The sequence below is a fragment of the Lycorma delicatula genome, chromosome 9 (genome assembly GCF_047948215.1).
Source record: "Lycorma delicatula isolate Av1 chromosome 9, ASM4794821v1, whole genome shotgun sequence".
Taxonomy (NCBI): domain Eukaryota; kingdom Metazoa; phylum Arthropoda; class Insecta; order Hemiptera; family Fulgoridae; genus Lycorma; species Lycorma delicatula.
The window spans coordinates 125,742,184-125,754,342 of record NC_134463.1 but is presented as its reverse complement, the minus strand read 5'-3'; the positions used below and the strand labels follow the sequence as shown (position 1 = coordinate 125,754,342).

Below are 12,159 nucleotides of genomic sequence, written 5' to 3'. Positions count from 1 at the left end.
TTAAAAAGGGAATCCAACAAAAGTGTTCCCTATCACCATTACTTTTTAATCTTTACTTAACATCTAGCAGTTAATGGTGTTAAGGAACAATTTAGATTTGGAAAAACAGTGCAAGGTGAAAATATAAAGATGCTATGGTTTGCTGATGAAATAGTATTTCTAGCAAAGAGTAAAAATAAGATTTAGAAGAAACAATGAATGACATAGATGAAGGACTTGTACAAGAACTACGGTATGAAAATAAACAAGAACAAAACAAAAGTAATGACACGCCGTAGAAATAATGTAGATGGACCACTGAATATAAAAATAGGAAGAGAAAATATTATGGAGGTAGAATTTTGTTGTTTGGGAAGTACAATTACTAAAGATGGACAAAGCAAGAGCGGTATAAAATGCTGAATAGCACAAGGGAAACAAACTTTCAGTCAGAAATATAATTTGCTTACATCAAAAATGAATTTAAATATCAGAAGAACATTTCTTACAGCATATGATTGGAGCGTAGCTTTATATGGAAGTGAAACGAACGATCAGAGTACCTGACAAGAAAAGATTAAAATTTTTAGTAATGTAGTGCTACAGGAAAATGTTAAAAATCAGATGGGTGGAGAAAGTAATAAATGAATAGGTGTTGCGGCAGTTGATGAAAAAGCATTTGGAAAAATATAGTTAAAAGTAGAAACTCTTACAGGTAACATATTAAGGCATCCTGGAATAGTCACTTGATATTAAAGGGACAGGTAGATGAGAATAATTGTGCAGGCAGGCAATGTTTGGAATATATAAAACAAATTGCTAGGGATATAGGATGTAGGATGTAGGGGATGATATACTGAAATGAAACGACAGGCACTAAATACAGATTGTTGGAGAGCTGTATCAAACCAGTCAAATGACTGAAGGCAGAAAAAATACAATAAAATTGAACGGATAACACTCAAGAAAGAAGATAAAATGTTCTATTGTCATATTAATAGTACAAATATAGAATAATGAAAATACTAGTGGACTATTTTAAAAAACAAAAAGCTAACAAAGAAGACTTGGAAAATAGCAAAATTGTTGTAGAAAAAATAAGTCATCATATAAGAATGAATAAATGCACTATTATATCATTCCTATTTCAGTTATAATAGTTTATTGGACATTGATAGTTTTCAAGCACCTCATTATTCTGTTGTAAAATGAACTAATTAGCAACCGAATGTATTTCTGTGTACTACTCACATGTACCTATCTGTAATCATATGAGAAAGACCTATTAACAGCAGCGACTTTTACTGAAATATTATGAATTACGCAAACTATTTTACAACAAATATCATAAATCTAATCCCTTTTTTATTTATTATTTTCATGTATTAAATTGTACAGGTTACAAAATTCAAATATCTTATTGGTATTTTAATACAATACGCAAGCTGAAAGTTTTCTACTCGCAACTCCTGTGTCTAGTGTACTAGTCACTGTATTGTACTAGACTGTTGTGATTGCATTTTATATACAAATCTGTGTGTAATTTGTGAAAATACTGAACACCAATCATTTTACAGCAAATCATTAATCCATCATAATTCTTTTATGAAATAAACAGTAACCAAATGCATTTCTATGTACTACTCAGTTCTATCTATCTATACATATGAGATATAAATTCTTCTGCTAACAAGAATTTAAAAACTCCTAATAACAGATTATAGCTCCTAATATCTGACTGATATTTTATTGATTGTTGTAATACAGAAAAATATAGTAAACAGCATACGACTGTATTTCTGTACATAACTCATGTGTACCTCTGTATATATAGAGAAAGTCTACGACAAAACCATTTTTACTGGAAAAAAAAAATTAATTATAATCATCCACTTAAAAAAATAAAAAATGTATCCCTTTTTTTACTTATAATCTTGATTTATTAGATTGTACAGATTATACACTTCTAATATTTGACTATTATATGAATTTGTTTCAATGCTGAACATCAATCACCTAGAATTGAGAAGAAAGACTGTTTCTTTTATCACATCTTTTTAACGAGTAATAATATAAGAGTAAATTGCAATTTTTAAAATTATCATATGATTTATTAGAAAAATTATTTGAAAACATTTTGAAGAGAGAAAGAATCCCACAAGAATGCCCTAATCATCCTCTTCACAAAAAAGAGACAAAATGGAAGTTACTAATTACACAGGAAATATTTCTCTTCTTTCAGTAACCTATAAAATCTTACAAAAGTTGTGAGAATAGAAGGGCACATCAATAAACAATTTGGAGAATACATCATGATGGTTTAGATTTTTTTTTTAAATTTTGTGCAGAACAAATAGTATGTATAAAATTAATAAACTGCATAAAGTATAACCTTATTAACCGAACAAATAATTTCTATTGCCTTTTCTAACTAGCATTAATTAGATTAATTTATTTTCAATTAGCAGAAAAAGAATTTAAATTGCCAATAAATAATTTAAGCATGGTAAAATATACGTTAATGAGACCGTTGAGTCAGATCCCTTTTAATTGTGTTCTAGGTAGACATCAAAGAATGGAGGAAAACAATGAAACTAAATGTGGTAGAAAAAAAATTGGGTTACAAAAAGGACAACCTAGGAAGAAATTGTTTTGCCTTTATGGAAGATCAGGCAATAATTGCAGAAAAAAAGGATTATATATTTCCTAAAAAAATACAAATGTTTGACGAATATTAAAAAAAAATCAAAATCTTTAGAAATTAATTATCACAGATTTAAATGAATTAATTCATCAGTCAAAAAAATCTTAAATAAAAATCCCCTAAAATATATAACAAAAAATGTATTGGAATACTAACAGTAGCAACAGAGGATTTTATTTTAAAGATTCTTAATTTTTTGGGATGTTTTAAACTTGTCAGGTAAAAAAAAAAATTAAACATTTTTTACATTTTCCAACAGTATATATACTTTTAAAAATATGTCTAAATATCCACAAATAAATTCATAATATTTTAGAAGTCATAACAACGAAAACTAGTAGAGATGCAAATAGAATTTCTGAGCACGGTGGAGAGACCTGCCATCTCAAGTCTCTGCCCTCTTATTTTTTAGATTTGCGGCTCCCATCCTTACCAAAAAAAAAATCTTATTTTATTGTGAACACAATAAAATTGTGAACAGAAGTTGAGAGAGTAATAAGACTATTTAAATGAATAGAGACATACATTTCAAAATGTTAGTTTTTGTTTATTTTCATAGTTATGGAGTATTTTTAATTATGCTTGTTATAAGTCATATCCAAATTTTAACACAATATTGTATTGTCATCGAAGTTACATATGTGTACATAATTTCATTGATTTTCATATGATAGATCAAAAGATATAGCAGTTGCAAGATTTGATTAAAACTAAAGAAAGTTAAATAAAAGCTAATAACAAGAGGAACATAATTCACAACCAGCAGATAACAATAGACATTTTTAAAGAAATTGATACATGAAAGTTGCACTAATTTTTTTACATATATGTTGGTAATAAATTAAAAGCTAGTAAAGATTTTGAGGTCAACATTGATAACAGGCACAGCTTGTTTGGTTTAAATATTTGCAAACATTACTAAAATGTAAGACACACGATGTGAAGTTAAAATTAATATAAAATCAGAACGAGGCTTTTAGATTCATTCAATATCAGCGTTATTTGAGAAAAAAAAAAATGTTCAAGAAAATCACATGCAACTTGTGATTTATACAAGTCTCACTTGAGAACTTTACACAACTTTTTTACACCAAATTTTCTTACTGCTATTAGTTCTGGGGTTAAAATGTACATACTCATCATATATTATAAACTACAGTAATATACAAATCTGTGTTTGAGGCAAACAAGATAGAAATTCCCCGCCTTAAGTTGTAACATACAAAAATGAGAAAAATGTAACATTACATTATACACATAAGAAAAATGTTGTCATACTAGTTTTAAATTATACACATATAAAAGAATGCTATTACTTTTTTCCTTAATCAATTTTCTTAAAAGGTCATAACAATTCTCTAATAAGGATATTGTTAAGATGTCTTTCCAAAATATAAATCTGATTAAAAGATTTTTGATAAATGCTAGAAATATTAATTTTTTTCTTTTTGTGGAAATCAATGTGTTTTAAAATCAAAACTGCAATTAAAAGACTTTTGGCAAAATTTACATACATAATTTTTCTTTCTTTCTTTCATCTTCTGACAGAAGTTATAAATTAATTTTTCTCTTTTGTATGAATATTAAGATGTTTCACTAAATAAGATTTACATTTAAATGACTTTTGACAAAAGTTACAAATATAATTTTTCTCTTTTGTATGAATATTAAGATGTTTCACTAAATTAGATTTTCTATTAAATGACTTTTGACATAAGTTACAAATATAATTTTTCTCCTTAGTATGAATATTTAAATGTGATATTAAAAGTGAACTTCGATAAAAACACTTCTGACAAAAGTTACAAATATAAATTTTCTCTTTTGTATGAATATTAAGATGACTCACTAAATAAGATTTATATTGAAATGACTTTTGACAGAAGTTACAAATATAATTTTTCTCTTTTGTATGAATATTAAGATGTCTTACTAAATAAGATTTAATAGTAAATGACTTTTGACAGAAGTTACAAATATAATTTTTTTCCTTAGTATGAATATTTAAATGTGTTATTAAATGTGAACTTCGATTAAATGACTTTTGACAAAAGTTACAAATATAATTTCTCTCTTTTGTATGAATATTTAAATGTGTTATTAAATGTGAACTTCGATTAAATGACTTTTGACAAAAGTTGCAAATATAATTTCTCTCTTTTGTATGAATATTAAGATGACTCACTAAATAAGATTTACTATCAAATGACATTTCACAGAAGTTACAAACATAATTATTCTGCTTAGTATGAATATTTAAATGTACTTTGAAATTAGATCTATTATAAAAACACTTCTGACAAAAGTTACAAATATATTTTTTTTCTTTTGTATGAATATTAATATGTCTATTTAAACTGTATTGGTCAATAAATGACTTTTGACAAAAGTTACAAATATAATTTTTCTCTTTTGTATGAATGTTAAGATGACTCACTAAATAATATTTACTATTAAATGACTTTGGACAGAAGTTACAAACATAAATTTTGTCCTTAATATGAATATTTAAATGTGATTTTAAAGCAGACCTATCATCACAACACTTCAGACAAAAGTTACAAATATAATTTTTTTTTGTATGAATAATAAGATGTGTCACTAAATTATTTTTACTATTAAATGTCTTTTGACAGAAGTTACAAACATAATTTTCCATTGTTGTATTAATATTAAGATGTCTCTTTAAAACATTTTCAAAATGAAATGACTTTTGACAAAAGTTACTATTATTTTTTTTCTGTTTAGTATGAATGTTAATGTGTCTCTTTAAATAACAGTTACATCTGAATCTTTCATTGCAATATTCACAAACCAACTTCTTTCCTTTCTGCTCGAGCAACTTGTTTTCACTACTTATATTCTCAATTAAATTTTCTATCGTTACATCACCATAAGCACAATTACATTCACTAGAGTTTTCACTTATAATTCCATCATTTAACGAATTATTTATGCTCTTACAAGTAATAAAATTCTTGGTACTTCTCTTGATAGTTCCTTTATCCATAGCAACCTGCAAATTAAGTTATTTTTTGTTATAATTATGAATTAATAAAAAATTACTGCAATCACAATAACATTAATAAGTGTTATCTTTCAAAAAGCCACTAAATACGTATAAAAAATTGAATAATTTAAACATATATTCATATTAAAAACAATCCTAATTATAATGATATTTTATTTAGCTGACTAACCTACATTAACAAGTTGAGTTTAATAAAAAGAAAAGAAAGTTGTAAAAATTATTACCCGGTTTTCTTAATACAAGTTGTAATTTAGGATACTTTTCGTCTGGACACCCTGTAGATTATAGTGTATGTATATATACATACACTACACATACATATGTATCTAATATATATATTAGATATCAAAATAAAGCAATGTAAATTACACATTTTGCCTTTAGATTCTTGCCGATTTAAATCTGAAATCGTACTGTGTAACAACATATGAGAACCAGCCGTAACACCTTAATTAATGCAGATTGACTTCTCAAAAACATTGTCGATATCAGATACACCAGATCTACACTTTTTTGTCCGATGAGGGGCATGGTTTCGTTTATCAAGACTAGTGAATGAATTTCCAGATGTTTCTGGTGAACATATATGGGAGGAAACAATTTTTGTTACTGTATTGTCGGTACAAGTCTTCTGTACAATTTTCAAGAATTCTTAACTCTATTAAAATTGTGGACAAAAACTGTTGTTGTTTAATGTGCAACACATTGTTTCTTTGTCTTGATGGAAGAAGCCAATGTGTTGCACATTAAACTCATTAGTACACATTCATACAGCTTTTACAGTCAGCAGAGGACAATAGTCTCTGTTCCCCAGATCTGAAGGACTAGAGTTTATAAATATTGTTTAGTTTTACCTAATATAAATACAGAATTAAAATTTATTTTACTTTCATTTCATTAATAAAATTTTATTTCACAACTATGTTTCATCTGTATCACATCCATCCTGACCCTGTAGGAATAGACTCCCGCCATGTGATGATTTTGGTCGCAATGTCACCCTCTCCATATTATCCCTACAAAAAACCTATCAATAAGTCTTAAACAAGACTGACCAATTAAGCTTACAATAAAATAAACTACACCTAATAGGAAAGGCTGAGTTCAACACACACCAGCATGAACAAAATAAAACAAAAACATAAAACAGAACGTAGCAAAACATAAATAGAGAACACGAGCAAGAAAATAAAACATGAACACTAATACCATAACAAGAACATAACAGAACAACAAACGGAAACCCAAGGGGGAACCTACACTACACACCTTCAGCAAGCCTTTCTTTTACAAGAGATTCCATATGTTTTTCAATGATGGTCCATTCAGCCTGGTTTTTCAAATTTTCATGGAAATCCAATGTCGACCTAACATCAAGCTAACAAATCACTTCTGTATGCTTCATATCATACTTTCTTTCTTTCTTTTTCCCTGTTTAGCCTCCGGTAACTACTGTTTAGATAATTCTTCAGAGGATGAATGAGGATGATATGTGTGACTGTAAATGAAGTGTAGTCTTGTACGTTCTCAGTTCGACCATTCCTGAGATGTGTGGTTAATTGAAACCCAACTACCAAAGAACACCGGTATCCACGATCTAGTATTCAAATCTGTGCAAAAATAACTGACTTTACTAGGACTTGAACGCTGGAACTCTCGACTTCCAAATCAGCTGATTTAGGGGAAGGCGCGTTCACCACTAGACCAACCCGGTGGGCTGCTTCATATCATACTGAAACATTCATAGAAAACATAAACGTAATTGTCCAGCGCACCACATTGCAGACATAACATGCAATCAACCAGGCCAAAGCAAGCCAATCTGTCCCTAAACGTGCCATACCCTGGAAGAAATTGCATCACAAATTTGTTGATCATACCCAAGAGGCGCCCCCCTGCAAACCAGCAAACAGATCATTCCCATCAACTGTTTCACCCCATGTTGCCTGCCATAAAGGATAGCCCTGTTGCTCAATGGTCCAAACTTTTTCAGAAGTCAACTCTCCTGACTTCTTAGCAACATATCACTGTTGCTCCTCTGACACAAGTAGATCAATTGGATTCACTCCAGCAATCACAAAAATTGACTCATGTCATCATATGGTAGCCTCCTGTCACCGTTAACAGCAAGATGTATTTGGTCTCAATAACTTTTAAATTTCATCTTTTTCACCCAGACAGGCGCTGCATATAGCATAATTATCTCATACACACCCTTATACAGCGTACTCATGGTCTTAAAATTAACAACCCCATCAGGATTGATCAGATGTCCAATACCACAGAATGTACTACAGGCCTTCTTTGCAACCTATTGTAAGTGCTCCTTGAATCAAAAATTGTCATCAAAAAACACCCTGAGGTACTTTTGAACCTGAATATATTTGATTCGCTGGCCTGACATCAATATATAGGCTTTTCACCAAATGGACTTTGGACTGGTGGTCTTTTCCAAGCTGAACTTCATCTTATGTTGATGACCTCACGGCTCAAGCATCCTGCAGGCCCAAGTGGCTCGAATGCAACCTCCCTTTGTGAGCACTGTTTGACCAGCAGGAGCCTGCCATCAGCATGAGCCACCACAACACCCGCTGGACAACCTACGCCGCAGAAGAGAATCAAACTCTACCACCCACAACAGAGGCCCCAACACACTGCCCTGGAGACAACCCTTAGACAGTGTTTTACTAATTTCATGGCTGTTTCCACAAAGCACCACATCTTGATGAAATGAATGTCATCTGAAATAACTCTGCAGAACTTGCAACTAATTTTCAGTACATCCCATGCTGACATTGTAGAACTTTTTCCTAAAATGTTTGGGAGTCTTTACTAACAATGATTTTCCAAGAATAAAATTACATTTAACTGAAATGATCACCGCAGTAACATTATTTTAACTGAAAATGATGATGAAGACACCATTTGTCCACTTAATAATTCTTTTATGGGCCCAGAATATATTCATCTTCTTTTAGTCAATAAATGCTCTGCCTTTTTTATACAGTTTTTAACTAAGTTCATCAATCATTCTTTAAATAATCATATTTTCTTTGGTGTTTGGAAAATTTGCTACATATGCCCGTGCTGCTAAATAAAAATGGTGTCATTCATACATCAATAATTATCACCCTATCAGGAAATGCAATGTTTTTGTGAAACTCTTAGATAAGTTATTTTGTATGACAATTACACCTTGCATGAAAAAATTTATAGTTCATGAACAAAGATTTTTGGAAGGTAAATTTAATTGCACAAGCAAACCTGTGTGTATAAATGGACAATACTGTTGATGCGTTAAATGATTACTCTCAGCTTGATGCAATTTATACTGGTTTTTGTTGTGCTCTTCATGGAGTTAATATTAAATTATTTATTAGAAAAGTTGCTGCATGTGGATTTTTTTTAGTGTTACCCATAAACATTAGAATATGTCCAGTACGATATGATAAACATTTTTTAAATTAAACACATTTGGTACTGGATAGATCAATATTTAGTTTTCTTTTTCTGTTTAACCTCTGGAACCACAGTAAGGTGGTTCGGAGGATATGTATGAATGTAGATGAAGTTTAGCTTTGTACAGTCTCAGGTCGACCATCCATGAGATGTGCGGTTAATTGAATCCCAACTACCAAAGAACACCAGTATCAACAATCTAGTTTTCAAATACTAATAAAAGTAACTGTCTTTACTAGGATTTGAAGCTTAGAACTCACGACTTCAAAAACAGTTAATTTTCCAAAATTATCCATCAATTACTCAGATGGATAATTTACGTTTCACTGTATGCAAAATCTAACGACAGCACCACTTCATTTTCAACATTTAAATTTTCTTATTTAACTAAATTGGTCTCTTCAATTAATAAAGCATCTTTTTAATATATCACCATTAATAATATCAATAATTCTTTTTTTTTGTTGAAATTACAGCTTCATTATATCATTACTATTTACTACAAACATTGTAGAATAAACAAGCATTGCTCTTAACAAGTATGAATTGTATTTTGACAATCACAAAATCCATTACAACAATTAGCAATAAAATCAGCTGATTAGATCTTGTTTTTTTAAAACTGATAAGCGATCCTGCAAAATGAAAACATGTAACACATGAAGACTTCAGTAGATAATCCATTTATAATTTTTCAGTTTAGTAAAGTGATTTTGGGGCACTCTGTATAAATCACATAAAGAAAAATTCAAAACATGGTAAAAAATGCAATGAAGTCAAATTAAAGAATCGACATTAAGTGCATACATAATCTTTCATTCATATAATACTCCAATGTATACACACTGAGAGGGCTAGAATAAACTTAATACATCACTTTAATTATAAAATAGATCTCTTGCGATTGAAGAGATCTTCATTATAATTATCACAACCATTACCAAGTGGCTCCACTTTCACTTGCAAAGATTTACTATCCTAAAACATAAAATCAACATTTTAATGTTAATTTTAATGATGTGATGACACTTCCTATATAACATAAAGAAAAAACATAAATCAAATTATACTTACACAATCATCTTCAGTTTCTAGTTTCATGTTAGAGGGCAGAGCTTCAAATGTGTAGATATTCTTTAAAGGTACGTCCATTATCTTAAATAATTAAAACATTCAAGTTAAAATTTAAGTATTTATAATAAAAACAATAAAATCGCTGCTAACTGTAAAACATTTCATTCATTGAAATTTTTAAACAAATTTTATCTACATTTAGATTTTTTCAATATTTATGAAATACAATTTTGAAACAGCCTGAGAAAATTTTAAACCCGACTAAATAATCTGGCTTTTTTATTTCTTATTTCATTAAATACAAAATTTTAAAGTATTAAAATTTCAAAATGCCTCAAGCATTTTCTTTGCAAATAAAGTTTTGCAAAGTTAGAAATTCAAGGGTTTGCTTGGCCGCCACTACGCTTCAGCCAGGTCTTTGATTTTGTATTCACACATTAAAATAGAAGTGTTACACAAATTTGGATCTAGCCTCAAATACCTACCCTAAAATGTTTAACAGCTACTACTACTAATAATAGATATGCTTAGGATTAGTTAAATACAATATCTAAATGACAGATAAATGGTTTGGATAGCAATGATCTGTACAAGGTCAATGTCCAAGCCGATGATATCAATATTTTAGTCAATTAACAATCAGTTTTATGAGTTATGGTGACCTGTTAAGATGATAATCCATTCTGTGGACAAAGGTTAGAGTTCTGTGGAGAGAGGTTATATTTTTGTAGTTTATTCTAACATTATGTTTATTCTAAGTTTTTTCAATTTTTTAATTCAATTCTTTGTTACTGAAATAAAAGTCTGTTAAAGTAATATTAAATCAGAACTATCATTAAAATTGTCTCGATGAATTTTTAAAACTGCAGAACATTTGAATTGTTAGGCTGACCGCTTTGTAATGATATACAATAATAAAGACAAACAAATAACCTTGTACACAAATGAAATGAAAAATTATAGTCACTGTTAAGTAATAATATGTACGAATGGAGTATGGGGTAAATGTGCAAATAACTAGAAAAAACCATACAGTAAGCACAAGCTTGTTTCCATACAGTCGCTAATTTAAATGTTAATGGTAAATAATATAAGGCGTAATCATGTTTCACCATGCCGTTCCACCTTACATATTAATTTTTAAAATAATATTGACAAAATCTCTTCTTTTCAACTCTTACTATAATTTTCTGTGTATATTTTTTATGGTGTTCGTTGAAGTAAACAGCATTATTACTATATAATCTAAAAATGATTAAACAACTGTATCTGAAAACAAAACTATTGTTTATGGTTACTTATTATACTACTTAAAGGTAGGTTAGAAGTAGGTTACTTAAAGGATAAAACAATAAACGTTAAAAAATACGTTGAAGAATAAATCATTAAAAAATCAAATTAACTACACAAAATGGACGTTCGTCATCATTTTTACATTAATCTGCATTTTTAGTGAATAGAAAAAAATTAGACTTATTTTTTTAAATTAGCAGACATTAAATATTAATATTAGCCTAATTAACTTATGTATTATAAACAAGTAACGAATATCAACGAACGACGATTAAATTACATTCACTAACAACGTCTTTAACTCAACCAACATAACTCCCAAACAAATGGTTATGACAAATCAGTCGGACAGACGATGCCAACATGAATTTTAGCAGTAATGTAAATGCTGAAATATAAAATGACTTTTTATAGTACAATTTCCAAAAAAGGCAAAAATTATTACATTATAAAACAACGTTTTAAATAGATTAAAATAAAAAAAAATTGTTTAGCCGACTTACCGGTATTGTATATATTGTGTGGAAATATACTCACAGAACACGTTACCGAAATTATTTAAGAGATAACAGAAATTTTATATCTGTTAAAAGAGCAGATCATTACACGAAAGTGTTAA

General features: G+C 29.1%; 1 protein-coding gene across 1 annotated transcript in view; it reads right to left on the bottom strand.

Annotated features, from left to right (window-relative positions):
* Positions 1-5,080: 5,080 nt before the first annotated feature.
* LOC142330326 (uncharacterized) overlaps positions 5,081-12,159 on the bottom strand; it is a 39,640-nt gene continuing 32,561 nt past the window's right edge. Inside the window, exons 5-6 of the mRNA XM_075375548.1 lie at positions 10,248-10,328; positions 5,081-5,699 (exon numbers count right to left, since the gene is read on the bottom strand). Of these exons, the coding sequence (XP_075231663.1) occupies positions 10,291-10,328 (38 nt within the window). The 3' untranslated portion in view covers positions 5,081-5,699; positions 10,248-10,290. The remainder of the gene's footprint in view (positions 5,700-10,247; positions 10,329-12,159) is intronic.